A 27,656-nucleotide genomic window follows, 5' to 3' on the forward strand; every position below is an offset into this window, starting at 1 on the left:
CTCTGCATATACCTAGAATTTCTAGGGTCCTCTCAATCAAAAAGCAACATTTGAAGCACCACTAAAAGCTAAAGAAATTCTGAGTTTCCTTTTGCTACAAAGTTAATTTATTGCCAGCTAAAATTCATGTAAAAGGCATGCTAGTACAAAATGTCTCAAATAGTTAAATTACTCAGAGAAGCAACATCTGTAGGGAAGACAAAACCAACATTTTTGTCCCTGTTTGAAGGTAGATAGGACTAAGCACAGTACTTACCATAAAATGGTAGAGGAAGTAACATGTGATAAGTGTGATGAAGTATGAGGAGCACATGATAAGCCTAGCAGACAAGCATAGATAGGACAGACAGCTTGGGTCTTGGGTGAGGGCAAAGAAACAGGATCAGACATCAAGAGTGCAAGGCAGAGTGAGCACCTGGGTCTCCAGTTACAGAGTAAGGTCAGAGTTCCAGGTAATCAGTAAATGTACATGTTATTTGGACTGAAATAAGATACTGTGATATTCAATTTTTAAAAAATGAAGTAATTTGCATTAGTGATTATGATGATAAAAGAGACCCCTGAGCTGCTAACATTCTTCTGTTCTTGAAACTATGTTTTTGTAGATCTATCTGCAGAAGGTCAAACCCTTCATGAAAAGTAGGTCCCAAAATCACTTAGCTCCACAGCTTTGCCTTTCTTTTTTTGTCCGGCATTTGCTTGATCTTTTCTTTTTGAATCTTATTTTGTATTAAGGAAAATTCATAGCAGTTCAGAATGCACCCATATTATTTACCAAGTCACACATTCATTTTATGTAAGATATGAGTGCTATTATTTCCATGAGGCTGGAAGTTTTAGATAGTCCCTGTTACCAACAGTGTGAAATACCTGAGTTATTGATAAGACCGGGGTTCTGATACATGAGACTCTTCTGCTAACCTGCCAAGAACAGAGTTCTGCCTAAGTAGGTTTTGGCTTCATCTCTGATAACCTGAAAGAAAAGAATGTTAATTGTTCAAGAAATGGGTTAAGTGATACATTGTTTATATTCATTAAAAACTTTTCAGACATAATAAGAGAAATCATCTTTCTTAGCTTGAATTTAATTAACTGAAGCAAGTAGGGGTACATTTGTAGGGAGCATCCTCACCCAGTGAGGAGCTGAACTGCATGAATAAATATTCACTCTTTGCTCTCTCTAAAAAATCTAAAATTAAAGAAAAATGGATGAATATTAACTTAAATACCTACCGAAGGTCATTAGTGGAGCAAAAATTTCCCTCTCCTTTCTTTTGGTATTCTATTCTATTCTTTTGGTATTTAAATGCACAGACCGAAGAGGTTAAAAAAATTGCACTGTGTTGCTACTCATTCCTCATATGGAATTACTTATGATGCAGGTATTGTCAAATTCTATTCTCTCAAAGGGGCTGTAAAGGTCTTAAAAAAGGAATAGAAACTTTGATTTTTTTTTTTTTATTAAGATCACTGCAGACAAATATATCCTTTTTGCTGACTACTTAAAAGGTCACAAAATTAATAAAAGCAGGTGCAGAAATGAAAAAAGTACAATGAATTGAGTTCATTTGTACATGTCCATCAAACATTGGATCAGGCATTATAAGATGTCTTTCAGACAGAAGTTCTGGACCAGTCCTCAAATTTCATTCAAACCTAATTTTTAGTTGAAAAATAAAAATGTGATATCCAAGGATATAAGGTAGCTCTGCCTTATCTGTCTGCCCACTTTAGGTGAAGGTGAGTTTTATAGGAAACAAGAGTGGATAAATTTGAAAAAATCAGAAATTTATCTGATTGTTCAGTATGTTGCACACTTTTTTATTGTTCTTTAATCCTCCAATAAAAAAAAGAAATAAAGAATAATTACAAATGTGAGCTATATGCAAAAAAGTCTAAGATTAGATAACTTGTCTAAATAGCTCAATGAAGGGCTCAGTATGGCCTGGTTTGGAAGCCTCTTATGCCACCTTCTTATTTACCTGGAGAATGTTTTAAATTAGTCTTTTAGCAATGTTTTTTTGGCAGGTTGAAAATTGATTTAAATGAAATAGTTCAGAAGCCCATGTTTACCATAGTTTCAGAGCAGATTGAGTCATCCCACAATGCAACAAAACAAACTAAATCAACTCTGACTTTAATGCAACTCAAAGAATACTGTGCAGCAGTATCATTTTAATTCACTTTGATAATGTCTTGGATTATTTAGCACCTCTCCTCTGATGTATAAATGACATAGCTCACTATCTCATCTCTTAATTTGTCTTGAATTTTCCATATTCTTTTCAAGAGAAAAATTTTTCTGTAGGGACTAGAAATATATTTCATTCATCTTTTATGGTAAAATATCACTACAGTTGTTGAAAAAACAATTGTGTGTCTCCAAGAAAGTGAAATTCTCAATTACTTTGCCTCTTGGTCTAAAATAGCAGCTTAATTTTGGCTTCTTGGCTCATAAAGAGTATAACAATATGGGAAATTGGGAAAAAAGTCTCCCTGCCCATGGCACAGGGGGTGGAACTAGATGATCCTCAAGTCTTTTCCAAAACAAACCATTCTATGATTCTGTGAAAGGAATGCTGCTTATGGATGTTAGAATGGCATTTGAAGATAAAAACAATGTGAACTGTTAGTGTGCATACAAAGTAATTAGAAACACACACAGAGACATAGAAATAAGTTCTGTCAACTCAATTACCCTCACTCTCTTCCTTTGAACTCTCTGGTGCAGTTCACTTCCTGAGGTAATGGAACAGAATTTATGATTTCAAGCCTCACCAGTCTGCACATCTATACTCAGATAACATGTGAAGATGAAAGATGCATTAAATTAAAATATTGAAATGAGACTATTTCTAAAGCTTTATGTTTACAGCAGATTTTTTTTTCAGTTTTAAATTCTCATAAGCACAAAACCATATCTAAAACACAGAAATAGCTATCATTTGAAGAAAGCTGTAGGGTCAAGCTACAAATTTTAAGTCAGTAAGGTTTCTAACTTTTTAAATTTGTTGTTCAAAGATTAGAAAAAAATACTTTTAAGAAGCCTTTTTTATAAGTTGGGGCTTGGGCATGTTCATGGATTTAACTGAAATGCAGCAGCATTCTCCGGTATGGAATCACAGGATAGTCCCTGGACAAGTAAGGCAGATGCATACATAAAGGAACTACAGTAGGAAAATATTTTATGTACTTTTTTTGCTGTCCTTGTATGTGATTTATTAGCTGGAACATGGAAGAAAGCCAGCACACATGGCCAGTTTACACTCTGCAAGACGCCAGTTCAGGAACTTTTTGCAGTAATTAATCTAAACCATAGAATTAAAAACTAACCTTCACTTTCTTGTTTCTGTTCCTATGGTAGGAAGTTGCTGAACCGCTGCTAGACCTGAAGGAGGGAATGGACCAACTGGAGCACAATAAAACTTTGGGATTTATCCTTTCTACTCTGCTAGCCATTGGGAACTTTCTGAATGGAACCAATGTAAGCCTGATGTCCCAGGATTTCCTCTCTAGCTTTTTTCCTTCAAAAAAACATAAGTCAAAACCATTGTGAAAATTGCAACCCACTATTTATTTTGTACCAGAAAAGTAACTTAGGGAAAATTTAGGGAAAATTTAGTGCTTTTTTTTCTGTGTTAGGGTGTTTTGTATTGTGTCTTACCTCTTTCAGCATAATCTGAAGGAAAGTGGAGCTAAGCACTGTTCTAGTGTATCTCCCTTAAGTGTAGTATTGATGCTTTGCATTCAAAGTGTGAGAACTGTGTCGTGGGTCATTTCACTGCAGATGGACTGATTTTAGGCCTAGTCTTTAGCAAGTTAAAAATTAATAAAAGCAATGAGTTTCCTCTCCTGTAGGATTCTTTTTCTTTCCCCTCTGCCCCTTATTGCTCATCATTTTTGTCTACCAATCTGCATGGGAAGGAGTAAGCATTTTTATTTTTAATGTCTTTTTTTAAATGACTTTATTTTTAATGTCCTTTTTTTTTCATTACAGGCCAAAGCTTTTGAGTTGAGCTACCTCGAGAAGGTTCCAGAAGTCAAGGACACAGTGCACAAACAGTCCCTCCTGCACCATGTCTGCACTATGGTGGTAGAAAAGTTCCCAGACAGCACTGATCTTTATTCAGAGATCGGGGCCATCACTAGGTCAGCCAAGGTATGTCCAGTAGGTAAATACATCTACATGTAAATTTTTATAACACCTCTTTGAAGTGAAATATTTAAGGTTTTATTCTATTCTCTTCTTTGATTTTTTGATCCTCCTGGTTGCAGCACTATTTACAACTGTGTGTTCATTTTGTCATTTGCACTGAGTTTCAAAGATGCCAGTACTCCCTCTCCTGAACTTTATTTTTGTCTGTCACAAGGTTCCTTCGTCAGAGCACTCTTAGGCAGCCATTGGTTGTGACAGCCATGTTAATGTTATGTACATTATTAATGTATTTAACTATTAGGAGCTATTTTCAAGTTAAAACTTTGACCAGTATCTTCAGGTTCATTTATTCTGTGGCTTGAGGGAATCTCTTTTATAAGGCAGATGCCTGATTGTATTTTAAATCCAATGGAAGGAATTAATTTTTTACTAATAAAATTTGTCTCTAGAATTAAAGAGTCCTTGAAGTACTTGGTTTAACTCACAGAATCACAGAATTGGTGGGGTTGAACAGGACCTCAGCATATGACTTAGTACAACCTCCTGCTAAAGCAGTTTCACGTAAAGCAGGTTGCAGAAGAAAAGTCCAGGCGAGTTTTGAGCATCTCCAGAGGATCTCTTGAGATCTCCATAGGAGTTAGGGAATATAAATAGAAATAAAGGAATCTTGTCAAAAAATGGTAATTCCCTGGTTAATGTATAGGTCTGGTCAATGGCTCAGTATGGTATGGAGATTATAACTGCTGTGACCAGCATCATAGGAACACTGTAAACTCAGAGTGTGAAATTTCATGAATAACCCTTAAAAATAGTACATTGCTTCATGAATGGAGTAAACATGGGAGATAGCAAACATAAAAATTCTCTTTAGGAGTCAAGTGTCATGGAAATGGTAATAATTACAGCAGATAAGTATAGTGTCCTCCTAGTCCAGTGTCTTGATTCAGACAGTGGCCAATACCAGCTGCTTGACAGAAGAGCACAAGAACTTTCTAAGGAAATGAAAGATTTCTCCTAGAAAAATGTTATTTCATGAGCCATAATTCTCATTATGTGCATCAAATAGAGGGAGGATTTCTTTTCCAAAGGCCACCTTATTTGGATATTGGGAGAGGAGCTGGAGAGTGTCAGGGCAAACAACTCTGCCCCCACAACACAGGACATCTGTATAATACAATACTTTTTTTTTTTTTAACTGCAAAAATGAAATCTTATTTTGGCTTCTAGTGCAGTTCTTGCAACAATGAATTCATAATCTATTTTTTCTGCTGTTCAATTTGTGGGTTTCAGGAATTACTGTCTGAATATACTGAACAGTTAAAATATTTTTTCTTTCTAATTAACAGAATAACTTAGGTTGGAAAGGATCTCTGAAGGTCATATGATCCATCACCCTTTTCCGTGCAAGACCAGATTAAATTAGGCTGCTCAGATCCTTGTCTAAGTCTTAAATGTTCCTTTTATATCTTTTGTTTATGAGACCATTTCCACAGTTTTCCTTCATCTTACTTTTTTGGAATGTGTTAAACAATAGTAAGTACAGTATTCCAGCCTCTCCTTATCACTGTCAAATCTTACTGTGTTTGTCCATTCTGCTACCTTTTGTTAGATGTGTTCTTTGACTGCTGGTACCCTTTGGACACCCATTGTCGCAGGGCAGTTCCCAAGGACAGCCAGGCTGTCCTGAGCTGACAGAGCATTCAGAACTCCCAATGGAGTGGCATGCTGCCGTGCACTCTGCACTTCATTGCAGTCTACAGCAGTGACCATGATCTCCTGAAGAAGATTTACTGCTTATGTCTCAAACCCCTAATAATCTTCAGTCAGGACTAATCTGAATAATTTCCTGCCACCTGTGGATTTTACCTTCTGGATGTGCTTCCTTGTTTCCAGATAATTTTGAATATTAGTATGATACAAAGCACAAACCATGAGATGCCTGCTCTTAGCCCTGTCAAGAAATGAGAATCAATGTGTATTCCTTCTTTTCTTTTGCTCTCTTAACGTCACAATTCATAAGTGGCCTCCCATGAGTCCCTTGAAAAGATTTTGAAATTTTATCTTCTTTACTTAGTCTTATCAATTTCCTATTTTATAAACATTCAGAACATAGTGGCGGTTTTTATGTATTAAGTTTCCTGTCACTCATCCTTTCAGCCAAGTTACCAGATACAGTAACAAAACCTTGACCACTGCATCAACTTTGCTGCTTTTCTAGGGATAGGCAAAACTTCTACTATCCTTTAATTCTCTCAGTTACCAAGTATAGTTTCATACATATTCATGTTCATTTTAGCCAGTGCCTCAATGTCTTTATTTTAATTGATGTCATAATTACTGTATTTTACTTGTTTAGTTCTTTGCAAGATATCATCTCTCTCAAACATGTATTTCTGCTAGTAAGGTTTCAAACCTCACTATCAGTTCACATCTCTTAAAAATATAATACAGAAAAAGGAAAGGAGCACCAGAGTAGTTTTTTCCCCAACATCCTCTGTGGTAAAGCTGGATGAAAAGAAGTAATCTTGCTTCCCTTCTCTGATTTTTGTCTTCCTCGGTTTCTTTTCTCCCCTGTGATCCAGGACCTCCTACATATTTATTTTTCTTTTTACCATAAAGGAATTTGTTGCTTTTGTTTTATATTGTTAAATATTTTCTGTTTAGATTCCATCTCTTTTCTCCTAGTTTTCCTCTTGTACAGGCTATGTTTAGGCTCTGGTTTATTGCCTTCAGTGAGTTTGGTTTCTCATGTTTGGAAGATTTTAACTTTCTGTTGTGTTTTTTGTTTTAATTTGCATGATTCTTACTTTTTTAGCATTTAGGTGTATTGGTTTCTCATTTCCTGCTTCTTCTCTTTGCTGAGAAGTTATTTCCCTTTTTTCTTAGATTGGGATCAAGTTAATCACTAAGAAGAAAAATTACCACAAAAGAGAAGAGACTTTGTTTTCCAAAATTCTCACCACCATGTATGGTATTCTCCCAAGTCGTTCTTCTATTTTTCAGTCATAGAAAGTGGAAGAAAGCTTAACCTACTGCTGTCACTAAAAAAAAAAAAAATTAGGTCTAAGAGCGTGCAAAATTGAGCACAGTTTTTCAGTCTGTGGTTTGCTGATCCAGTGGCCCTGCCCAAAGCGGACGAAAATCCAAAAAGGCCAGACAAAATCACATTAAGAGAAATTATAGCCTTAACCTTCCCCGTGTCGCCCAAGGTCTCCCTCCTTGGGATGTTCCTGCATGTGTTAAACCACTGATGGATTACTGTAACAAGCTCTATTCCCACTTGATCATAGCTGCCACAAATCAGAGAGTTAGGATGTGGAAGCCATCCAAGCTGCCCTCTTCAAGGGAATGTTCACAGACAAGGCGAAATCTTGGTTTAGGAAAGCTGACAGGAAAGGAGAACTAATATATCACTGTGGATTAGGCTGTGTTTTGAGCTCTGTTTTGCCTACAAACATCTTTTAGAAACCACAAAGGCTAAACAATTTCCATCCTGTAGATAAACAGAGATGCCCCTTCCCCTGAAATGCGCATCATATAAGAATTTCCTGAGCATAAGTTCATGAAAAAACCCAAAATCATAAAGAAAATAGGCTGCCCCACCAAAAAGGAGCTAGAAAGACCAGAAACAAAATGGTATAGTTATTGCAAAACTTGTGGCTCTTTACTGAAGGACTGAAGTCATAAATGGCACCAAAAAAAAACAGACACAAGAGAAAAAAATTAGAGAAAAAAATACAATTCTAGATAAATAAAAGCATTTATAAAGTCATGCACAGCCCTGATTATTTAGTATCACATGATTAAAATCACTTGCCTTTTTTTTTCTTGATCTTTTAAGTTGTTTTTTTCACTGAAGTTGTACCAAAACTGATGTACCTAATACTGAAGCAGACCTTCAGATTTCTGCAGTTAAGATCAAGTGTTGTTCCTAGAAATTTCTTTAAGAAGTGGTTGCCTCAACCCCAATATCTCCTCTGTTAGTGAATAAAAAATGCGTCCATATTAAAAATGTTCATTGTCTCTCTCTTACCCATAAATATTTCCTCTGTGCACCTGAAAACTGGCCATTTCTATAGATAAACTATAATTGTCATTTTCTTCCCCTGATTTTAATTGACTTACAAGATGTCAAACTTCTGTCTAGTTATTTACCTCTGCAGCAAGACATTTGGGCACAGGACACTCACAGCTACTAAGCAGTAGAGGAGCAGGCAGCTTTAAAAAGTAAGAAGTAGGAAATGTTAGCAACACAGGAGGAGAGAAGGATTGCTGATAGGAAAGAACTTAGGATGAGCCTAAGGCATGCAGAGAGGAGAAGGAAGCCTGCAGCAGCCTGCCCTCCAAGGACCTTAGCAGGGAGGCATAAGGAGGCAGGAGCTGGCTGGAACAGAAGTGATATCTGACATGCTGTAGCTTGTGCCTGATACAGTGGAAAACAGAGAAAGGATTTTAAAAGATATCTTTAAAAAGTAGGGAAAATCTTGTTGCCTCCTGTATTCTTTCAGTGCGGTTTCTCATGTCTCGCTTGACAGAAAGTATTTGTGTGCAGTTATCATTCAAGTATGTTTTCCCTACATTATTTCAAACAAAAATAAATGCCAAAAGTCAAATTATTTTCCATGGAAAAAAGTCCAGGAATGCAAGGTTTCTTGCAGTCATTCCTTGTGATGCCAGCAGCTGCCTCAGATCGTGGCATGGGCTAGCAGGAGCAGAGGTGAAAACAGAGCAGGGAAAGGCAGATCCTGTTGGCTACAGAGCATACTGGGGCAAGGGGGAAGGAGTTTCCATGGCAAATGAGACTTTGAGGTTGTGTTTTAAAGACAGCAGATGAAGTTTACCACATGTGCCTGATGGCACTGTGGTGTTTCAATAATATTCCAGGTGATATGACTGCAGGAATTGTTGCAGGTGACTTAACACTGTCTGAAGGGACCTATGTCACCAATGTCTGGTATGGCTCTCCTTTGTCCCAGATTGTGGGAACTGCATCTGCAAAAAGATCCCATGTAGTTAGGATATTGTTTAATGAAGCAAAATGCAGTAGAGATGTGTGTACAATTGGGCAGACTCATCTGGCCATACCTTAGTAAACACCTCTGCCATCTCTGTCCTGTAATTTTTCATTAGTGGGTTGATTCAGGTGCTCTCATTTCCAAAATTATTTTCACAGGATGCCACTTCTTACCCAGGAATTAGAAATGTCTGAGCAGAACCTTCTTTATATATTGCTTGCTTGAGAGAACTGGCATCTATCTTGGTTAAAATGCATGCCCACAGTGTGCAAGTCAGACTAACAAGGGTCTTGGGATAATTCTTGTGACACTTGGTGAAGGAAACCAGTCTGGAAATATTAGAGGAGACAGAGTTTTGAACATACACCACAGAAGGTCGCTGCTCTCAGATGACAGTGTGTTTGCAAGGAGCAATTCTCAGAATTTCCTTTGGCACTGAACCAACTCAGGAAAAGAGGAAGATTTCATGTTCCCTGCCAGAACGCATCCCTGTAATAATGTGAGAATGAACGGTCTGACCCTAAATTATAAACAGCTCAGACTAGACTGTGGTCTGCTGCAGAAACTATCTTGAACTTTGAAAAGAGAAAGCTTGTGTGTGGTTATGTATATCTTTCTATGAGGTACAATAAAATAGTTGTCATTTTATTGTGCATTTAAGACAACATGTCATTCTGAAAGCATCAATCTTCTCTTAAATGCACCTTGTGACTAAGAAGAAAATGCAGAAATCCACGTCTTCCTTAGAAAATAACTGGATTTTATATGTTCACCACTAAAAGAAGCAAGCTATACCAATAAACAATAGAGTATCAAACAATAGAAATCTTATTCAAGCATGTTGAGGCTATGTAATAAGTTATTCACTGGCCTTCAGAACAAAACTTTAGATACAGTGATTTTGAAAATAAGTCTTTCATCAGTTTTCATTAATTTCCTCGTTTTGGGGTTTTTGCTTCAATCCACTTGTGACATCTTTGACCCTGTTGAAGAGCTGAATGTTAACACAGGAGGCAGGAAACGTGAGTGTATTTAGGTGCAGCATCTTTGACTTTAGGATGGTTTTGTATTTGCGGTGGGGGAGCTTAGCCCAAAGACTAGAGGAGATTTAGCTGGAAGAGGAAACGTGTTTGTAAAGCACATTCCAACTAAGGGAAAGCTGAAGAAAAATGACCTCTTATCTCACAGTGGCTGCAGTAGTTTGCAGTGCATGGCAGTGCATACCTGGAGTTGTATATGCTGCTCTGGGGAATATATAGTGGAAGGCACTTCAGGTTTGAACTACTGCATTTAATTCCCAAAGCAGCCATTCCTCTCTCTCCCCAAAAATAATAAAGTGTGCAATTCCTGTGTTGTCATGAGGTATTTGTGGCCACACAGAGGAATAACATCCCAGCCCAAAGACCTGAAAGGCTCCCTGATCCATGTCCTACCTGAATGATTAGAGCATGGTGTAGTATTTCATGAATTAGAAAGTTTTAAACTTTTATATATGGCATGTGATATTGGATGGAGTTGAACTTGAAAAAAATATGCCTTGTAAGGACCAATGTTCAGGGAACCAGAACAAGCAGGGAAGTAAATGCTGAGCCATTTGATGGTGGTGGCAGTTTCTGAGTCAGGTGAAAAACAGTGAGAACAGAAGCTGTTTGTTCTGGTATGTTTGTTTGTAGGTCTGTCACGAGGTACTGAATTCTCAGCCCAGTGGAATGAGAAACTTGATGGAATTCTTTTTATTTTTGTTGTTTATGGGAAGGTCACCTGCTTCCATGGTAGCAAGCAGTAAATAATGATATAAAGTGATTAAAGCGAGTGCTGCTGTTTCTGGCATGTGGTTGGAAGGTTTTATTCTTTGTTCTGAGTCATTTTATTCTTTGTTTCTGATTGAAAAACATGGTTGTGTTAAATTGAAATATAGATTCTTGATTCTAAAGTTGCCCATTAGTGAGTTTAGGGCAGTGCTTTGCTGAGGCTTATTTCGAGGGGCTTTTTTCACTTAAACTGACTTTTACATCCTGTTTGCATACACTGTCTGGTTACTCCCCTCTGATCAAACAGTGTCTATAAGGCACTTGTCAGAAAACTGAACAGTGGGCCTAGCAAGAGATTTCACAGATACCAATAGTTCTGAATATTTTTTAGCTAGTGTGATTGTGAACAGAGAGGATCATGGCCAGAGAAATGAGGAACATATCAAATATGTCCCAGAACCATTTAGAAAGTTGCTGTTTTTAAATTAGTTTACAAATTAAAATAAACATTTCATAGTATTTGAAAGAAGGGACTTTCCTATTTTGAATAACAGCTTAAGACCACTCATTCTTTTTCCCACAGAAAAGAACATGTATTAATTTAAAAAAAAAATAGCAGAAGGTAACTATTCAGGCAGCAGGCTGCATGTCTTGCACATATATGTGCTGAGGAGGAAGAAGAATGTATGTTTCCACCTTCCTCCAAATCTTCGGGCCTGGTACAATATCTGTATACTACTGTCCAGCAAGAAAGCTGTACTGACTATTTCAGATTACCTTTTAGTCAGTGGAGCATAGTTATAAAATAATGCCACAGCAGTTCTTGTCTGAGTACCTCCTATGCTGAGCTCTCCTGGAGCTACAGCTCACCTGAGTTCCTTCTTAGTTCCAGCATGACCATCCACCTGCACACAAGAATTGGTGCATCTTTCATTTCAAGAAAGAAAGAACAGAAAAGAGGATTCATATTTCTCTACTATTATGCATCATTACTTCCTTTTACTTCCTTTAGTGAAGTGTTGGAATTAAGCACATAAATCAGAAGGTATAATCCATGCTCCCTTAGCAATGCTGTATTACAAATGCTTTTTTATGTTTTCTTTATGCATAACATATTGAATAATTGCCATTATTACCCCACACGAGTTTTTTTTCTCCTTGTCATATGATCATGTTTTGGGGTCTCTTGTAGTTGAGATTTCTCATCACTCTTACTGTTACATTTGCATATAATATCCTAAGCAGAGCCACAGACCTGGAACTTACTGAAATGTAATGGATTCTCTGTCTACACACAAAATAGGCACTGATGAAAAAGCATTTCTTTAAGTCTCAGGTGGGGTACTTGATTGAATCCAAGAAAAACTGGAACTTTAATATTTCACGAGGATGTTTTTCTACAAGTATGTTCCTTTCTGTCCACAAGTGACCAAACACTAGAGAGCTGGCAGACAGAGATTCCATGGAGGTTTGGCACATTCTTTCAGGCACTGTACAGCTTGCCTTTGGGGAATACACCAGTACATTATCCTGTATTGGAGTTCCTACTTTCCAGGACTCTACAGCTCCTGCTGAAGCACACCTGTCCTCCACAGAGGTTTATTCCAGGAGAGTTCAGGTGGTGTTCTTCTTACTGCAGTCTCACTAGGATTTCCATAGAGGACTGAATTTTTGTTTGTGCTCAAAAAACTCATGAGTGTCCCATAGCTCAACCTACCAGCCCCCATCCTGCTGGAACTTCCCACTCCTGTGATTGTGCTGACTTGCTGACTGTTGGCAGATTTCAAGGGGCCAGGAATTCCCCACATTCCCCCCAGATTTGTTGTTCTCCAAAGATGTTTCTTGAACCCCTACAGGCCTGAAGCTCATACCTTTTTTGATAGATTAAAGTAAAACTCATTCTGCCATAAAATGTCATGAGTTTAAATTTCTCAGCTACAGAGGCTGAGGTGCTTCCTCACCCAGGTTGGATAATTCTTATTGAGAAGACCTAAACCTTGTCTTTTTTTTTCCTAAACAGGAATGCTAGTATTTTTCTCCATGTGTGTTTTAGATGCACCATCTGTGGAGAACAGCAATGTGTTTATCATCAACAGTGAAAATACTGACCTGGAAAGGACTTTTTTTTTTTTTTCAACATATGCATTGATATGGATATAAGGAAAGCAAATACCCCACAGCTGCTCCGCCTGCAGGGCTTTTCTGAATAGCAGAGTGGATCAAAGGATGTTTCTATTTCCTTGGGAAGAGGAAAAATTCATCACTTTATAAATCACAGCATAAACAAATCAAATCAATACCAGAAGCTTTTTAATAATAATGCATTTCTTATGGCTATTCTCAGCATAGGTCTCAGCAGTGGATGCTGAACACAGATAAGAAGAATGAAATAAAACCTACCCCGACACTGGTTTTCATTTAGCATTAAGGAATTAACTGGAGTATGAGACTGTAACATCCCAAGCACTGATGTGTTTAGAATCTGAGAACTAAGTCTGTACTTTATAGCTTCAGTTCATCTGAACTGCGAAGTGGTATTATAAAATCATTTTTTCCTTTCTCCAGAATTCCAGAACATGGGTAGTTTTATTTTTCTCATCTGCTGTGTGCTGTGGCTCGGTCGTTGATGCACTTTGTTGAGTTGTTAGCAACACGTCCTGAGTGTTTCCTATAAGAGTATCACGATTTGAACACCTTTTTTGGTTGATGAATAAAGGAGAAGCTCTCCCTCACCTTCTGTGGAATGTGTTGGCCTCTATCCTGATGAATGTTACTGTAAGGTGCAATCATTTATTTTAACTGTGTTGAGAGACTTTCAGAGTCAATATATGATCTTGTTACAAGCCAGTAAATTGGGATTGTATATCAAGGGATGAAAGTTAGTGCTGAGATCACTAAATAACACATACTTTCAATAGAGCTTTAAAAAATTCTGGCCCATGAATTTTGTGATTAGGACTAGATCATCTATTAACAAGTCAGTGCATGACTAGGGAATAGATCCAAGTACTTCCTAAAATGGAGAATGCTTGGCAAGGTACAATAGTGAGCAGTAAACAGGGTACAAAAAGCTTTGAGTAGTAGAGAAAAGGATTAAGAAAAAGAGAAAGTTTTGTATTACCTCAGAAAGAACTGAGTCATGCAGTTGCTTGGTGCAAACATGAAGTTATTAGCAAGGGAAAAAACACATCACAATATTTTTTTTGTCCCGTCTTTAGATGTTAGGCCTCCAAGAATAAAACCAAATATATGTGTATGGGTATTTCTTTGTTTTCAGTTTTTATTTACTAGCATTACATGCCTAAACATAGTGTGATAGAGAAAGCTATTTTTTATTGTTTACTAATAATTAATAATGTCATGCTGCCACTACCTTGACTCTTCCATATACACAGATTGCATTGCTTGGATATCCAGGTATACAACTGCAGTGTTTTCACTTCAAGTGTTACCTTTTCTTTTCCTTTCTCTTTTTCCAGGTTGACTTTGAACAACTCCAGGAAAACTTGTGTCAGATGGAAAGACGGTGCAAAGCATCATGGGATCACCTTAAGGCTATAGCAAAGCATGAAATGAAGCCAAGTCTAAAGCAAAAAATGTCTGAGTTCCTTAAAGACTGTGCAGAAAGAATCATAATACTGAAGATTGTTCATAGAAGAATAATTAACAGGTACAGAATTCTATTGGTGACAGCAATACCTTGATAGTAAATGACTTGATAAAATTATAAGTTATGACATCATAAATATATGTGTTTTGTAAGTGTTTAATGCCCATTCCTGCAGGGAATGTTGCTGAGTTGTGTGTGGTGCATATTTTGTTCTAGTCTCCATTTAAGAAACACCCTCACTCCAGACATTTCTATATTTTTGATTTTAAAAAAGCAATCATCCAGGCAATCATTTATTACCAAGGTGTAATAACTGTGTCTTTTGCCTCCTAGTCCGCAAAAGCTAGCAGCTTTAGAGTTAAGTTGATAAATTTTCTGTTTATCCCTGGAATGTTTTTAAGGAGACTTGACTTACTGTCTGATAAACAAGAACACACTGTAGCAAAAAAATGTTAAGTTTTCTTGACAAATTCATCATATTCAGAAGCTGAAATCAGTCTTGTACAATGAGTTCTTTTGTAGGCAGAACCACTCTTATTTGCAAGATCTTCTACTACGTGTTTTATGCTTATACCAGCTGAAGACAGATTTAGGATTCCTCTCCCTAGGATTTGCAGTTGAGTTTAATGAAACTGTGAGAGGTTTTCCAGCTTCTGGATAATTTCCAAATTGCTGTGGTCAAAATTAAGAGCTGGATTCCACATTATCCCAAATTTGTGGGTATACACTTGAGAAGCTGATTCAGTCCTTCTTTCATTTTTGTAATGACTTAAAGTTTGTGCCACAAGTAAGCAGAAATCCCAATTGCAATGGAAGGGAAGTGAATTCATTAGTTTCCTGTTGTGTTTATCATATGCATTGTGCAAGTAAAAAAAATATCGACTTTCTCCTCTAATATCCTGAAACGGCTATGATAGTTTTTAAAAATGTTTTCATATACTTGCATCTTTCTAAGATTGGGAAGACTTTTTGTCCTCAGGGATGTAGATGCAGTTGAAAGGAATTCCCATACATTCTTACACATTCAGTGTGCTGCTGTAAATCATGCAATATAGAAGCAATAGTAAAAACTGCAAATAGTGCAAAAGCTCTGAATGCCACAGAAGCAGTAAAACTGTGAATTGAGAGTGTCCCAAACTAATGTACTTGGTAGATAATATAATTTTATGGTCAGTTTTGTGAACCAGAAATTCTTTCCTTCTTGTGTTTGCTAGCCTGTAAATCTGCATTCTTCTTGTCTAGACTTTGCCTAAAGTCCTAACAGCCTCTTTGAAGTTGCTTAATACAAATAAATAGAATTGAAACTTAACAAATATTTTTTTCTATAACAGAAATGAAATTGGTCATTCATGTGCCAAATTAGTCATATAAAGTGATGGAGTTCCATAAATATTTTATCTCCTGAATCAGCCTGGGAAAGTAGACTAGGATGAAGTTATCATAGGCTAGACTTTCATGGTTTTAATTATAAAACATACCAATGTTATGCAAAGCATCCATGAAAATTCTGTAGCACAAAGGAAATGATGGGAGCTAGTAATGTAATAAATGGACTCAGTGAAATATAGCGTTGTTGGTTTTTTTCCAAGAGACCATCAATAAGGATTTTTTCCCTTTACATCTAACTCATTTTTTTTCCAGGTTTCACTCATTTTTGTTATTTATGGGCCATCCTCCCTACGCGATACGTGAAGTCAACATCAATAAGTTCTGCAAGACTATCAGTGAGTTTGCTCTGGAGTACCGCACCACCAGGGAGCGAGTCCTGCAGCAAAAACAGAAACGGGCTAACCACAGGGAAAGAAACAAGACCAGAGGGAAAATGATTACAGATGTAAGTGGCAAATGGTATCTCCCATAGCATGGATTTTTAAAACTTTCTTTCACTGCATGTGGTATATGAAGTGTTGTTACTCTAATTTTAGAGGTCATTGTGCTGTAAGTAATGAATTCTCCTCTATTAGAAGACAAAACTTGCAAGTCCTTGATTGTGTATAATTTCTGCTTCATAAAAATGTATAGGACAAGAACAAACTGAAATTAATTATCCAAAAAGAGCTTCTCTGTGTGCTGCATAGACAGTGTCCAGAATATCTAGAAGACATCAGGAGCCGTGTGTATCTGACCAGCCAAGAATATGAAAAAGAAAAATAAACTAGAAATTATAGTCCTAATAGAGAACATAATTTAAATGATGACTCATTGTAGCTATTTAAGTGATTGCAACCAAATTTTAATGGATTTTTTTCTCCATCTTACAATATTCTAGTAGTCTTGAGCCTTGACATTTTATTTTTTTTATGTCTGTGTATATATACATATATATGGACATACACATGTATTTCATATGCATTTTTTTCTTAACTTTAAGCACAGACCAGCCAATTTTATGGTAATAGACTGCTTTGGGATTCTGAAAGGATGGACAAATTTATGTCCACAGTAGATGTTACTCTGTAAATTTTTTGACTGTAAGATTGCATACTCATAGAATAAATTAAAGTAAGATTAGTTTTCTCAGCATAATAGGTTTTAAAATCCTCTTTTTATATTTTTTCTATCTTTTTTTTTTTTTAAGTTGATGTAGGTTGACTCAATCCAAATAAAGTTTTAAGAAGTGCCAGTACTTAATAAAAGTTTCCAGCTGTCTCAAAAGCCAGATCTGGAGTCTCGATTAAATGCAAGTGTTTCATTGCATATGAAGCTACCCCTGCCTTTGGCATGAAAAGCTTGAAGCTGATTACAGTTTTATGACTCAGGCAACATGGATCAATATAAATATATAAATACATATATATGTATTGGGACTGACATAAATTGAGATTGTATTTAAGTCATTGACTCAAAATCATTTGTAGATCTTTCCTGGCAATATCCTCTTTACATTTGAAAATCTACCCCATCTCAAGAAAATGTTAAACCTGCATTATTATCAAAGGATTTTTTTTTCTGTTGGTGTAATCTCAGGTTTAGGAAGCGGTTCTGATTTTATACAAAGGGTGTAATATAGTCATACAAATTTACAAAAGTACCACTAGAGAAGTGAAATCACTTTCTGCAATTGCTTCTTGGTTTTCCAGATGTGTTTTAAAGGAGACAAAAGACAGCTTTAACTGAAGCGTTTTATAAATTAAAATTTTCATTCCCTCACATAGCCTTGACACTTCTTACTAGTTTAAGCAAGACAGAGATGTAAAGGAATTGCTGTTTTCCTACTGTGTTCCTACCATATAATATAGTGCTTATGTATTGTCTGTCCAGAATAACTGCTGTGGCAGGACAAAAAAGCTGCAGAAAATGTGAGAGGGAAAGGAGTTCTGGTCACTGGCAGCTGGGTTCAGGAATCAGAGAAATGGGACCCTTTCAAACCACAAAAAGTCTCAGGCTTGACAGTGAGTCAGCAAGGGGCAGAACCAAGGGCAAATGCCTGAAAATGGAGGGAAGGAGGCATCAAGGCCTTTCCCAGAACAAAAGTAGTATTGGAGGAAGATCTCTTGTTAAGCTCAAGATTCTGTTAAGATTTGGCAAGAATTCAGTGCCATCTGATAGTTAGTGTTAGACCAAGAAATATCTTACAGATCTTAAAAAAGGGAGTATATTTTGCTTATCACTAATTTATAATTATAGAACAGTCCTATTAGCTTGAAACCAAAAAGCCTGCATGAGTAAAAACCAACAGTCTTTAAAACTGCTCTTACAGGAATATTCTTTAAGGGAGTTATAAATGTAGCCACATAGTTATTTCAGAACTTAGCTGAATCTCTTTGAGCACAGCCCAGTAATATGGCCTCATTTACCTTTTATTTGAACTGCACTATATGGTAAAACTGAATTGAAGTTGCATCAGACTATTTGTCATGGCTTCCTCTGACAACTTCAAAGTTATATCTACCTCAGAACAAGTTTCCAAGTCAGCAGGATGGAAGATATTTATGTGTGAAGAATTATGAAAACGTGGAATTTTATTGTAGTTTTGTTTTGGCTGTGGTTTGTATCTGGTCTTGATTTTCTTAGTGTTTTATATTGGAAGGCTTGGAAAGGGGAGATGGATCAGTAATGCATTGACAATGATTCACTAGTTACAAAATACTGATAGAAGAAAGTTGAGATCTTGACATTGGAAAGAAATTCTTTGTAGAAAGTGATTATAATATGCAGTAGTCATATGGAATTTTACTTTCTGCTTTTGATGACCTAAAAGTATTGTACAGTTATTTGAAATTTACCTCCCTGTCCTTTTGAAAGTTTCCTCAGGGTCTCATTTTTATCACATCACAGTACACTGCTTTTAGGCAGATGAGGAGGGATTCTAACAAAAGCAGGAAAGGAACAAGCCAGAACCAGCCCAGTTCTTAAGGAGAAGGGCTGTTATCTCTCAAACCTTGTCCTCCCTGCAGACTTGGAAGGCAGAGGGTGCTGGCTTGTTGCATGGAGAGTCTGCTGGCTCTTGACATGGAGAACTTGCATCAGCTTCAGCAACTGCTCACATGGAGAAGGGCTCAGGAGCACAATGGGGAACATTTCCAGTCTTTCTTTCAGCCTTTTACCACGGATATCTTTGTGTTTAGATTTTCTTGATGTTCTTTAACAGCTGAAGTGGACTGGGCACTGTCTGTTTAAATCTTGATGAATGTTGTCTGGAGGAGATGGGTAAGAAAAAAAAAAAAAAAACAAACAGCTTTTTGCCACAGTTTCACAGGGAAAATTGCCTAGTCTCTGTAACTTTATATCTGGCTTTAGCCAGTGATGGCACTCATTTCAGGCACTCTAAAAATAACAAGCAAGCAAAATAGGGAAGAAATGCAATTATAGATATAACTCTCAGCTTTTAAATGGTTTTTAATAACAGTAGGTAATATAAGCATCTGTCTCCCAGATTTATGAGGCTTTGCTTTTCATGATATTTAAGAGTTTCAATTCCAAAATTGCTATGTAATAGACATAATATTTTGAAACAGCAAATCCACTGCACAGAAATGCTAGCCTAAAGGAAAAATGTGAGGGCAGGAGGAAGAGAAGGAGAGAGATCTCAAACTGTCGTGCAGCATACAATATTGAATGACAGAAGAATCAAATGGCCTTTTTTCCTTCAAATTAACACCTTGTGTCTGCAAGTGGTATTCACTATACCAATATTCTTTCATTACTTTTTCATAATATTACATGCTAAAAAATTCCTAGTTTATTTCTATTTCTCAATGGTTTTTATAATGATGAAATAAAGAAGTAAATACAAGACAGAATGTACACACCAGGGTGAGGGACAGATTCCTTTGTGAAACATTAGGTTGGTTTATTTATTTTGCTGCTTTTCTGTTGTCAGTATATGCTAGAGGCAAATGCCTCTTCAGACATGGGAATATGAAGGGAGGGGTGAACTATTCCTCCTGTGTACTGGAGTAGCTTTGGATGTAGGACAGTGGTTCTAGGAGTGAGTGCTCTCCATGTAGAGCAGGAGGGAGAGAAATGGTAATGCCCAGATACTGGAGATGGGCAAAGTCCAGCAAAGTGCCCTCAAAGGGAGTCCACAGCAAATCACTCCTATCCAGATTAAATGGGCTGGAAGGCCAGAAGCTGGGCCTTTACCCTGTAAAAAGCTAGCTTGATACAAAGTAATACTAGAAATACACTTTTGTTTGTAATGTGTGTTCTCTAGTATTTTCCCTTGCCCTAACTGCCTTTTTGTATTGTTTAGTTTAATTTACTCTTCTTCTGCCCTTTACTTATTGGCTGAATGTACAGAATGATGCATTAGATCAGACAGATAGATAGATAAATAAATAGATATAGATAGATGATAGAGAGATAGATAGATAGATATAGATGATAGAATTAGAATACTAGACTGTTTGTATTGCCTATTCTTCTTTCTGTTTCTTACTCATGACAAAAAGTGAACAGTGGTCCTCTTCAGAAGAATTGCTTTATAGGGTGACTCCCTGCCCCCCAGGGGACAGAAAAAAGACAAACAGACAAATGTAATGCAAAGGGAACATACCTGCTATGGTCCCTCTGCAAAACACCCTGCCTGTGTTTCTGTCAGTACCACTGTGTCCAAATTAGAATAAGCATCTCACTCTTTGCATAAAACATACCCTTAAAAAGTAATGTTAATGTGCTGCTCAGCAGTCACAGCTAATCTTCTTATGGAGATTGTGCTGAAACTAAACTGAGGGCCAAAGTAAATCAGGCTTTCATATTTAATGATGAATGTTTCTGGAACAGAATGTATCAATCCCAGACAGAAATCAGAGCTGAGATGGAGATAAGGTCAAAAATGTGTATTAGTAACACAAGGGAGAGGAATACTATTGGTGGAATTCTTCTTCTAAAAAAAACCAAACCCCACAAATTAAAAAAAAAGTGCATACAATTTCTGGACTATATTTGCATTTTATAAACAATCAAATTGAAAATTATGGAAACAGGGAGCCCAGATACTTGAGAAGCCATGTTTTACTTTGGGAAACTTCGATGTGAGGTATCTTCTAGCCCAATGAAGAATTCCCAAGGCATTTGGGAATACAGATCTAAATAGTTTGCTAATTCCCTGTAAATCCCCTAATTTAAGAGTACTCCATACCTCACAATATTTGTATGTCTGTTGCATTTAATGTAGTGCAACTGTCAAGATAGTTTTAGATGCCTGCTGTCACAGAGGGTGAAGGCCCTGAATAACAATGGATAATTGCATCTCTGATTTCCAGGATCAGGTATCAGGCAGCTACTAGAGAACTTTAAGCATTTATTGAAAGACTACGCAGCATTTGATCTGATTTGCTCTGTTGAATTGGAAGTTGAAAAACCCCAGCTTAAAAAAGGAATTAAAACAAACACTTAAGTGTAGAGAAAAGGAATTGCCAAGAAGTTGACCTCTGCACTGAGAGGAACAGCAGCCAGGACCTCCCTGTGCTGCACAGAGCTGGAAGAAGGAGAAGGAGCCCTACCTAGTGTTGTCAGCTTCCATGGGGCAAGCAACCTCATGACTCAAGGGAGAGAAATGGGGTGGGTTAGGGGTAGTTTCAGTTCACCATTTCTATAAGGAAAATCAGGAAATTTCTACATGCAGTACTGGCAGGGACAGGAAAAAAAAAAGAAAAAGAAAAGCAAGCTGATTGTCTAAGGCATGAAAATGAGCTCCTTATATGTCTTCTATTTTTATGTCCTCTAATTGCATAAACAGTGCCATGGTTACCTCTTACTCTGTCATGGCTTGACAGTGCTGTCTTTCCTAAATCTTGCTGTTTGTCCTTCTCCACCTTGTCATTTGTTTCCAGTGGCAGACTGATGAAGAAGAAGATGTTGAGGTATGGTTCTCTGAAAAAGCATGTCATCTCATGTCTCCTGTGTGCTGTGACATCTAATTCCTAACTCAGTATGGACTGCTCAACTCCATCTGCTCAACTGGAACTATGAACCATGACATACTTCTCATACCTTTTTGTCTCAATCATAAGAATAAATTTTTACAGTCAGCTTTAACCATATGCATTCCTGTCCTCTTGAATAAGGAAATCCTTATCTGAGGCCTTAATAATTTTAAGTTTCCTCATTTCTTTTCCTTACTGTCTGTAATGTACTGCAAATTCTCCCCATTATCCAAAACATCAGTGATCTAAATGTTATGGATATCATAAGTTACCTTGGGCTATGGATTACCAGGATAACTTCATACTCCTTAAGCTGTGTAACCCCATATGGTATTCTTTTATAAAGTTTTCAAAAGCATCAGGATATGGGGATGTTAAGCAAATCCTAACTGTTTGCCTTGCGGTGTAAATAGAGAATGAGACACTACATTCATCATAGAGGTGAGCCATGGAGTAGTTCATGTATCTGTCATAAAGTGCTCCTGAAGGCTGGGGTTTGACCAGCAATTTATGGCAACATCGGAAATTAAGGAAATGAAATAAAACTTTTGGCTCTAGAGCTTTGCCCCCCAGTCATGGTTTGTGCTGTATAGCTCAGGGCATGGAAAGAAAAAAGAAAATTACATTAATTTGCCTGTTTATGCCAACATGTAACTAATCTGTGTGAACAGGAGCTAACAGTTATGTGGAGGCTTTATCCTTTGGAATTTTTTTGGATATTGTATTGATTACTGAACTACCCACTTTGTAAAAGAGAGTAGTCTTAATGTGAAAATGGCATGTCCTTTCATAGGAGGTTTTCTCTAATATTTTTCTGTCTCTTAATTTCACATGTGAAACTCTAGCACTTGCATACTTTTCACATCAAAATGTTTCAAGCTAATCTTTTAACAAGAAAACAAACTTCTAGCTATCAAAATAGGTCTTTTACTGATATATTTAGCTCAGTGCCTTGTAGGGATTATTGTTTTGCTACTCAGTTAACTTGCTATCTTACCCCAAAAAGTCACTGTGTTAAAATAGAATCATCTTATTATTGGCTTCCAGATTAAACTTTTTCAATTTGCAGTCTTGAGATGGGGACTTGATCAAAGCTCTGAAAGTAGGGCTCAGTCTTTTCTTTCAATTTACCACTCTCTGACAAAGAGCTTTGCAGGTTTGCATCCCTTTAACTAACTGGCCTGATATCATCAAGTGAATAATTAATGTTGTTTATTATGCAAAGGAAGAAGAGAATGCAGCACTTGTCCTTTCATCTGTGCTGAATTAGAGTAAGAAAGATTAAAAGGAATAACAAAACATACTTCTGTGTCTGATGCTGGGCTGATATGAGTGAGAGTACTGAGGTTTATTATTATCTGTTGATGCCTGTTTGCTGTCAACAGGGTCGGTATTTCCTGCAGTCAGGGCTGTATTTCCAGTGTGCTTTGACCTTTCTGTAGATAAGAGCACAGTGGTGAATACCAGCATCAAAGCCCTTTGGAGGCAGAGTCTGGGAAGGAAGAGCAGCCCAGCAATGCAAGCCCTCCTCCTTAGGAAGTACCCACTCCTGCTGCTCCCACCCATTCCCAGATGTTTGTTTTGGTCACTGCTGGGGATGCTGCATACCCACACTGTGCATGCCCAGCTAGTGTAGCTGCTGTTGTTCACATAGTCGTGGTGACAGGGAAGCAGAGGTCAGACTCCTCAATTTCTTCTAAGGTTTTATTTGTTCTTCTGACTTCTGACTGCAATTTTTGTGTTTCAGCCATAAATAATTTGTCTGGGTGTTTTGGAACCAGGGACTTTTTAAGTGTTAGTGATAATGTGTATTAAAGTTACCTGTAGATAATCGGATTTTAGAGCAGACTGAGAGTTGTCTGAGCAGCAAGGCAGAAAGGTAGGAGGGAAAGGTATCTTTTCCTAGACCACTGTCACCATTTTGTCTTGCTAGTGAAAGTTGATTGTACAGAAAAAAAAGCAATTTCTTTTTTCTGTTGGGTCTCATGCTGTTCCTCTCAGCATTATGCCTGACCCCAGATCAAGCCCAGTCTGGATCGAAGGTTTCAAAGCAAGTCCTTGCTTTGTACCTTTTACTCTCAGACATAAGGTCAAAATTACAAAGCTCGAGCTAATGCATCTGTTCTTTCTCTGACTGTGTCTGCTCCCTGCTGTCACCCTGTTTCAGGTTTATTTCTGGTCAGAGTGAATGCTCTGGGAGAGGAGCAACTGTTGCTGGGCTATTTTGGGAATAGTCCTACTCCAAACCAAGCCTGGGAGGACACTTCTTTCCTTGCAATTCGCAGTCGAGCCCCTGGCCTATTGTCCATGCTGTTCTCAGTTGACAATTCCTTTTCCTCCCGCAGTCTGGCAAGTTCTCCAGCAGCTCCCCGCCCTGCCAGAGCCAGCCCCAGGGCCTGCAGTACGCCGAGGATGCTGCCGAGCACGAGAACATGAAGGCTGTGCTGAAGACCTGCTCCCCAGGGGGGGACAGCACCATGGCCCTGGGCGTGCGCACTCGGAGCCGCGCCAGCCGAGGTGAGCGGCACGTTTCCTCTTGGGCACCTCTCCTGGGCTGTGGGAGCTGCACCGTGGCCCAGACGTGGGCCATGTGTTCCTTGGGTAGCACTCACGGCTGAAAAGGTGGAAGGGGAAGGAGGACATCCCAGTGGTGTTTTCATGATAGAAGTGATTTGAGGCAAGGGGATGAAGAAGAATTTTCCTGACATTTCAAAACAATTTTCGTGATGTTTCACAGCCAGAGTAGGGGTATCAGGAGTCCAAGCCTGCAGAAATTTTCGCTTCTCCCTGCATGATGATGGTGACTGCCCACTAACACACCAATTCTCATTCTCATCATGAAAGCAAAATGGGCCATCTGGAGAATCCAGGATGTGGTTTTCTCTTTGTTTTCAATAGAAGCAAGTAGAAAGCAGCAATTCAAATTCAAGTGAAAAGACCTTGCAGCATTTTATGAATGACTAGGGAGAAAATGGGTAGAAAATGGGTAGAAAAAGATGATGTGTCTTTAGACCACCTCCCCGCTAAACTGCAAAGGTAATGGGTACTTGCATTTTTGTTTCTCTCATCACTCCCATAGTTGCAATACCTGGAAGATGGTTTTGGAGTAAAGATGATGCAACAAAATTCATGTCTTCATTTTCTTACCTGGTATTTCTTCTCCTTCATATCTGGATATCTTACACTTTCTTGATACCTTTTTTTTGATACAACTGATAGAACATCCACAGCATCCAGCTCTTAAGTCTGTGTATGTGTAGCTTATTAAGGCTTAAAACCATGGTCCTGGCTAATTCAGAAGTTTTACAGCCCCAGTGTCAGAAGCCAGTCAACTAAGTATGAAGATTAAATAATTCAAGCTGCACTGCAACAAGCTGAACAGCTGAAGTAATCCACTGAATGCTGATGAGGGGAGTATCCTGATTGTGAGAGTCAGCTTGTGTTCCCCAGAAAAACAGCAGAGGCAGAAGATGGATGAGCCAGACAAGAGCTTCTCAGAAGCATTGTTATAGTAGAACTGCTCCTGTAAAAGCAAGGAGATGAACCAGCTGAGTAAAGGCTTAATCAAAGCTGTTCATGGACTTCAGAGATGTGGTATAAAATGGCCTTGTTGGTGATTTCTTAGCTGCTTGCAATTGTACCACATCCACTCCTGCAAAGCTCACTGTCAATATTCACACTGCACACTAGCCTTCAAGTAATTTAAAAATAAAATGCACACAGAACAGTTGCCAGTAGTGAAGGAACCCAAAGATGTGTTAGACAATGGTCTGTGGGGTGAGGAGTGCCAGAGCCTTGGATTTGGAAATATGGCTCACTTTTTTGTTTGTGGTTTTAACCAAAACTGCTTTCAGCTTTTCAGCTTGCAACAACTCTTCCACTCACAACAGGGCACACACAGTTACACCAGGACACGTGCAGCTCTGTGATAAGAAGGTGAATTCTTCATTGTGAGGGGAACAATACATGTCAAACCACACCTTATGCCCTTTTCTTGTCTCCTTTGCACTAGGTTGTGATACAGATGCTCAGAAATTGTTATGTCTTTCAGTACAAAAGGACCTGTGCTTCTGATTTGAATCAATCTCTAAGATGTGCCAGGTCTTCTGCTGTCTTTGTAATAGGACAGAGAGAAACATGGTCACATTACACTATCCATCCTTGCCTTATAGGCAGCCTCTAGCAGACATTTGCCTGTTGTGTGCTCAAGAGCAAGACACCACAGCTTAAAGGAGTAGAAAGTGTGTATATAAATATGCATAGTAATTGTGTTTGAGCTCTTGGCTCTCTCCTGGTGCAGCAGAGAGTCTAGGCTATTATTTAGAAATATTCTCCATTAGGCAGATTATTCTTTTTTGGTTGAATTGAAGTCAGGATGACTGAGCTGCCTGCTGTAATTTCCCAAAAAAACCAACCGCAAAACCAAAGTGATGCAAGAGACTTCCTCTCTTCTTTTCCCTGAATCACTTGCTGGACTTTTCCAGGCCGTATCGGTTCATGGAACGCTGGCAACGACGACTCGCCGAACGCGACGGATGACGCCGCGGATGAGATCATGGATCGCATTGTCAAGTCCGCCACCCAAGTGCCAAGCCAGCGAGCGGTGCCTAGAGAGAGGAAGCGGTCACGAGCAAATAGGAAGTCGTGTGAGTATAAGGCTATTGAATTGCTCAAAGCAAGGGAATATGCAAATATTTATGTGTATCGGTGTAGGAACCAGGCCTTGGGTAGGCAGACATGCATTGGGAGTGGCTTGAGTGTGTGCTGATGATTGGCTTATGTTCCTCTTACTATTGTTTAATCAGTGTTGTATGCAGTGGGTGACTCTGTCTTCCACAGAACTTGAAATATCCTTAGCAGAGTAAGAAAAATAGTTTATGGTGATTTATGACAGTGCTTATGCATAACTAGAGAGTTCAGATCAGGACCTCAGATGGAGACTGCTTAAAATGCTGTAACCTATGGTGAACTGGCATAAAGATTAATAGTTGTGTCTGTAGCTGAACTTATTCATAGAGCAAAAAATAGTTTGAGATATTTCGCCTTTTAAAATCTTTCTCTCTCGTGCTGTATGCTATCTTTCCGCAGCCCTGAAAACAAAATGTCTACTGCTGCTTGGCTGCAAAGTGGTTATAGAGGAGTTTAACTTCCACTGGGAAGAAAAGGTAGCACATTTATAAGGTGGTCTTTCAATGGTGTAGTGTAGCCTTGGGAATGAGCTGCAACACCCAAGTTTGAGGAGTTTGGTTTCATGGTTTAGTAAATCCAGTGTTTAAGAGGTGATGAAACTTTCTGGGTTTGGTTTTTTTTTTCCTAATGTGCAGAAATTAGTGCAAATACTATGAGAAGGATAACTACCCAAAGAACATAAGATTTTAGTGTTTAAAGTCATTAACCATATGTGGCTTTTTGACTACCTTTCCATCCATTTTTTTAGCATTTCTGGGAAGTTAGGACAAAGAGGAGACAACAACAGTGAGTGAAAAATGACACAGATTTTCTTTCTTGTGGAGTTGTTCTAACATAATGGGTGATCAAAAACATTTGGTATTTGCTATAAATTAGCATGTGCTGAAAGCATATTCACTTTCCCCAACATGCTAAAAAAGGAACTTATGCATGTGGCAATAGCAGAGGCAAAGTGGACACTCTGGTTAGATGAGCCAGTCTCTAAACAAAGAAAATGAGCTGACACTGGATTGTCTGTCTTACCTTCTGTCATACACTGTGCCTTTCCTCTTTCTGGCATCACCT

At 38.1% G+C, this 27,656-nt stretch overlaps 1 protein-coding gene across 10 annotated transcripts in view; it reads left to right on the plus strand.

The window, feature by feature from the left end:
- The window catches only part of FHOD3 (formin homology 2 domain containing 3), a 378,395-nt gene that overhangs the window by 332,125 nt on the left and 18,614 nt on the right, over positions 1–27,656 (plus strand). For 5 of the 10 annotated variants that reach the window (XM_064705583.1, XM_064705584.1, XM_064705592.1 and 2 more), the window contains 7 exons: positions 3,365–3,484; positions 3,998–4,159; positions 14,402–14,592; positions 16,174–16,366; positions 21,810–21,839; positions 24,248–24,419; positions 26,387–26,548. In XM_064705583.1, coding sequence (XP_064561653.1) covers positions 3,365–3,484; positions 3,998–4,159; positions 14,402–14,592; positions 16,174–16,366; positions 21,810–21,839; positions 24,248–24,419; positions 26,387–26,548 — 1,030 coding nt within the window. Of the gene's footprint in view, positions 1–3,364; positions 3,485–3,997; positions 4,160–14,401; positions 14,593–16,173; positions 16,367–21,809; positions 21,840–24,247; positions 24,420–26,386; positions 26,549–26,990; positions 27,068–27,339; positions 27,378–27,656 lie in introns of those variants that run through there. The other 5 variants (XM_064705585.1, XM_064705590.1, XM_064705591.1 and 2 more) reach the window with 3 other exon arrangements.

The sequence above is a fragment of the Zonotrichia leucophrys genome, chromosome 2 (genome assembly GCF_028769735.1).
Source record: "Zonotrichia leucophrys gambelii isolate GWCS_2022_RI chromosome 2, RI_Zleu_2.0, whole genome shotgun sequence".
Lineage (NCBI taxonomy): Eukaryota > Metazoa > Chordata > Aves > Passeriformes > Passerellidae > Zonotrichia > Zonotrichia leucophrys.